Genomic DNA, 4,663 nt, shown 5'->3' with positions numbered 1-4,663 from the left:
AACTTGCTCAGCAAGTGGAACTAAACATAAGAAAAAACTTGCAATAAATTATGCATTATGAAACATTAAATAATAAACAAATGACATAATGAACAACATATATATAACTACGGCTGAGGCGGCTCGCGGAGGCCACGGGCGAGGGCAGCCACGAGCTGGCGTAAGGTGGCTGCGACGAGGGCAGTCGCCTCCCGCAAACCCCTCGTCTCCACCCCCAACTGCTGCTGCACCACGCGAGAGGCCCTCTGCTCCTCCACCAGTTGTTGATGATGCTGCGAAAAAAATGCACTTACTGCAGCTAGAGGAAACGAAATTAAACTGTTCGTTTCATCAGTGTTTGCAAGGGTTACACTTTCAGCACGATTACTCTAGAGGGCAGTGAGAACGTATGCATATGACGTGAGAAGTTGAAGTGCAAACTGTACATGATCTGTTATGTTATAAGCATGTTCAAAGACAGAAAATGCTACCAAGCCACCTTTGTCACTAAGAAAGCAATGTCGGTGATAAGCTGAATTTACCTGCAAAAGATGAGCATGCTGTGCCGGTACATGCAACCACGGAAATGCTTTGTAATTTGCGAAGTAACAGAATGAGAAAGCATCTCACAGAGGATACATAAGTAAACAAACCAATGAACACTTCAGCCCAGTGAATACAGATGCCCTCTTAAAAAAATTGCAACCTGGGGGAGTTGTACGTACCTGTCTGTGTTGCTCAAGAAGCATCTGGTGGAAGGCGACAGCCTCCACGTTTGCAGCCTCCGCCAGCTGCCTCTGCCTCGCGCTTTCCTGTGCTGCCCTGCAGGCCGCATCCTCTAGCTGCTGCTGCTGCCGAGGTGGTCTTAGGGGCTGCAGCCGAGGTGGTCTTTGGGGCTGCTGCCGAGGTGGTGGTCCTTAAAATTAAATGGGCAAAGAGGATAACAAATTTGTTGTGCCCTTCTATGTTGAACATTCACTGGTTCATAGGTAGAAACATAGGAAACTATTCCCGGCAACAAGCTGTAGGCAATATAAACCTTACAGTTGGATAAATAAATAAAGCGACACCACAGCACTACAATATGCTGCACCAATATTAATTTCTACACGACAACTTGAACGCTACAGAAGCTGCATTACAAGTGGTATGATTAGTCAAACAGAATATAGTTTCGTCTTGCACAGTCAGATTATGGCAGGGACTAGCTGTGTTTCTTTGTAGGTGACTATGTGAAATAAATTTTTTTCTGTTTAAAAGTTCACAACAGGCAGTGCTTTCTTCTGAAGGCTTCGCATTTCAATTGCTGTTAAAGTGCCTTACGTGCAGTGCCGCTCGTCCCCGGCTCTGTGCCCACGGATACTTGGGGTGGGGCCGTCGGGAGAGGCACATGGGCGGCAGCGGCCTCTTCCTCGCTGGAGCTTGCCTGCTGCAATAACAAAGCATAGTAGACACACTATGTGAGCATTGCACCTGATGAATATGATTTTAATACTGTTAGTGTTGCTTCAGTTCCATGAACTGTTTGCCAAGTCTATTCAAATTTATTCACTCTGTACAGAATATGCTTGATACATCAACTGAATTACTCGTGACTACACATGCTTCACGGAGTAACGAACCATATAATCAATCACAGGACATTTCTGAACAGCATTGGTTTCTTATGTTATTCTAGGGGGGGGGGCCAGATTTTCATTTCTGCAAAGTATGGATATCATGTGCTGGCATGTGTTCTTAATTGCAAGAAAACAGACATAAACACAAAGCAGTAAAACATTCATCAGCTCTGAACAGTGCAACTTCCCCAAACCGGTCCACATAGCAACACAAAACACTACGCACCTCGGCGTCATCAGGAAAAAAAATCGACCGGCGCGTAGCCTGGGCCGGTGCGGCTCAAGACGTCCAACACACGGCCCTCCAGCCCGCCCAACCTGCCTCCTCCTGTTTTCCTGCAAAAACATGAACACAGTGAGCTTACGTTCCAAAGTATGTTGAATGCTGCAGGCTCACCTCCTCTCCGACCCAACTTGTGCGGCAAGTTTTTTTAAGTCGTGCACAATTCGCGCCCAATACTGGCGCCAGCGCCGGGCTGTTTTTACAGCCGGCCCTAGCGCGTTGAGCGCGGCCGTCAGCTCATTCCACAACGCTTTTTATGCGCAGCACTCATACTTGGCGAGAGGCTTGTGGCGCCTCTCGCCAAGTACGGGTGCTGCTCCATAAACTCAACAAGCAGAGTGGTTTGAGCTGCCGATACGCGGGGTCCTGGAGGTGCTGCCATTTTTTCGTACTTTTAATTTTCGCCGGAACGCAGCAAATTAATACAAGCAACAAGTCGTATCGTTTCACATATCATTTCACCATGCCGTTAAAAATAGTGGTTACACTTACTCAATGTTTTGTAACATTATCACAACATAATCACTATTTTTCTGAAACGTAATAAACTTCACAAACAAACAAAATAACAGATCGTTTTCCCCCGTTAAGTCCACTTCCAACATGTAGGGGGGCTTTATCACTGCGCACTTCACCCACACCCGGAGACAGACAGTTCAGATCGTTGTGAAATGAAAAAGTTTGCTTACCAGTATCTGCTGCAGTACATCGTGCTGCTTTCCAACCTTCATCGATTCTTGGCTATCCTGTGCGAATAAAAGCAAATGTGAGCATCCCGCGACCACCGCAGATGTTCAGATGCGACTGTCTAGGCATTAGGCACAAGAGGTCGATGTTGTTTACTCACCTTGCGCTTCGCTTTCACGGTTTCCATGATGTTCACAGCTTCCGAAATTCTTCTTGGGCGAAAGCACACCACGGAGGCCGAGACTCATCTAATCGTGCAGTGTTACGTGCAAAGGTACACTAAATGCGGGACACGCACTGATCAGCTGCTTCTACGTACCGCCATCTTACCTGTGCGCAGCAAAATGGCTCGGACTGGCTCGGATGCGGAATCGACGCGTGTGTGACTACGGCTCGAAAAATGCGAATACTTGCTAATAATTGGCAACACGCGTCTACCACTTGCGCGTCAAAACATTACAAAACAGTTTTAATGTCAGCGAAAAACAATGATCTATTTATTAGGCGTTTACATCTAACATGAACTTGCTATACGGCCCCTTTAGGAGTAAAAAACAAGCAAAGCGTGCTTCCGGCAAAGATGGAGGCTGCTGATTGGCCTATTTGAAAAACGTCGTCGTGTCCCGCCCCCATACGCATGTTCTGCGGCGTCATTTTGACGTCAGGAGTTTGGAATCAAACCAACTTGGAATCATTTTACGTTATAGCGCCCCAGGAGGCGTGCCGACTCTTTACGAACGGCCGCCTCCCATTAAAAATACGCAACTTATTAGGAAGGGAACTAAAAAACACTTATAGGCTGGTCTGGTGCCCGGGACATGCTGGCCTAGAAGGTAACGAGAGGGCGGACGCTCTAGCTCGAGAGCTCACGAACCGAGCGGAGCACCAGCCGCCCCTCCCAATTACAACCACCCCACACGACACTGCATGGCCTTCGCGGGGAGGAAGACAGTGATCCTGCTCGGTTGGATCCGCGCGAGATTCTTGCTCATCAGCGAGGCGCACGGCAAAAGTATGGCGTCCCCCACAAATCTCTTGAAGTGGAAGACGCAATGGACCTCCGTAGAATTCAAACGGGGGTCTATCCAAATTTATTGCGACTGCACAAAATTTTTCCAACCTTGTACGGGCACGATTGTCCGTGGTGTCGCGAATCGCCACCGACCCTCTACCACGTCTCATGGGGATGTAGTAAAAGGCCAGAGAAATTAAATTCCTTACAGGATAGGTACAGACTAGAAAGCTCTCCGGAGCAATGGGAGGCACTCCTCGCTAGCTCAGACCCGGAAGTGCAACTAACGCTTCTGGGCCACGTCCGGCTGGCGGCAGAAGCCAGTGGAGCCCTGGACTTGGGGCCCCACCCATCTAGCTCCTAAATCCCTTCCCTTTTACCTCAATAAATGTTAGTCTCTCTCTTGAAACGAGATGACAATTTACCAGAAGGGCAGCATCGGTCTCACGGAGCCGATGTTGCATGCGTCCGCACTCGCCCGTTACCTGGACGCCGAGCTCGCCCAGCTAATCAGACCGCTAAGCACGACTGTGTTGGAACGCGAGCGATTTGGCGCTTGCGTTGCGGGCTGTAATTACCGATTCGCAAGGGCGCACAAACGAGCAACACGACGAGGAAGAGCAGAAAGCGCGCGTACCTGCTAGCAGACTAACCGGTAGTCGTAGGTTCTTGTTCAACCAATGGACATCGTTTCCGCAGTTGGCATCGCCAGATTCCCCCTGCTGACATCGTGACGACCGCTGGGGATACCGGAAAGGCGAGGGGAGAACAACGGCATGGTGTTTTAGGGGCGAAGCTCCTTATAGCGGCACCCGTTCGTCCCCGTCGTAGTAGGTAGCCACGTCTAGTTTTATGAATTGCTCAATAGATGGCGTTGTGTGTCCCTATATGTATGTATACCCATATATACATATATATGTATATGTATAGTATAACCGGAAGCCGACTTCCGCTTCCGGTTCCACTTCCGGTTCCGCTTCCGTTTCCACTTCCGGTTCCGCTTCCGGTTCCGTAAGCCAGCTTCCGGCTTCCGGAGAACGCTTCTGGCGTTTTAGTGCACGTCCCGGCATGTGTAAACGGCTG

The 4,663-nt window shown here is 49.0% G+C and overlaps 1 protein-coding gene across 1 annotated transcript; it reads right to left on the bottom strand.

The window, feature by feature from the left end:
- Positions 1-837: 837 nt before the first annotated feature.
- LOC119434413 (uncharacterized) lies at positions 838-3,181 on the bottom strand. The gene is made up of 4 exons (XM_049659476.1): positions 2,571-3,181; positions 1,825-1,934; positions 1,303-1,408; positions 838-895 (listed from the first exon to the last, which is right to left on the bottom strand). The coding sequence occupies exons 1-4, from the start codon at positions 2,610-2,612 to the stop codon at positions 845-847; spliced, it is 309 nt and encodes a 102-aa protein (XP_049515433.1). The 5' UTR covers positions 2,613-3,181; the 3' UTR covers positions 838-844.
- Positions 3,182-4,663: the final 1,482 nt, after the last annotated feature.

The sequence above is a fragment of the Dermacentor silvarum genome, unplaced genomic scaffold (assembly GCF_013339745.2).
Source record: "Dermacentor silvarum isolate Dsil-2018 unplaced genomic scaffold, BIME_Dsil_1.4 Seq1051, whole genome shotgun sequence".
Lineage (NCBI taxonomy): Eukaryota > Metazoa > Arthropoda > Arachnida > Ixodida > Ixodidae > Dermacentor > Dermacentor silvarum.
The sequence above is the reverse complement of the archived record's forward strand: the minus strand, read 5'-3'. Positions and strand labels throughout refer to the sequence as shown.

Excerpts from the sequence above, each read along its gene's own strand:
- LOC119434413 (XM_049659476.1), bottom strand. The coding sequence starts at position 2,612 with ATGAAGGTTGGAAAGCAGCACGATGTACTGCAGCAGATACTG. Across the intron at positions 1,409-1,824 it reads TTTTTCCTGATGACGCCGAG|CAGGCAAGCTCCAGCGAGGA; the intron begins GTGCGTAGTGTT and ends TTGTTATTGCAG. Across the intron at positions 896-1,302 it reads GGGGACGAGCGGCACTGCAC|GACCACCACCTCGGCAGCAG; the intron begins GTAAGGCACTTT and ends TTTAATTTTAAG.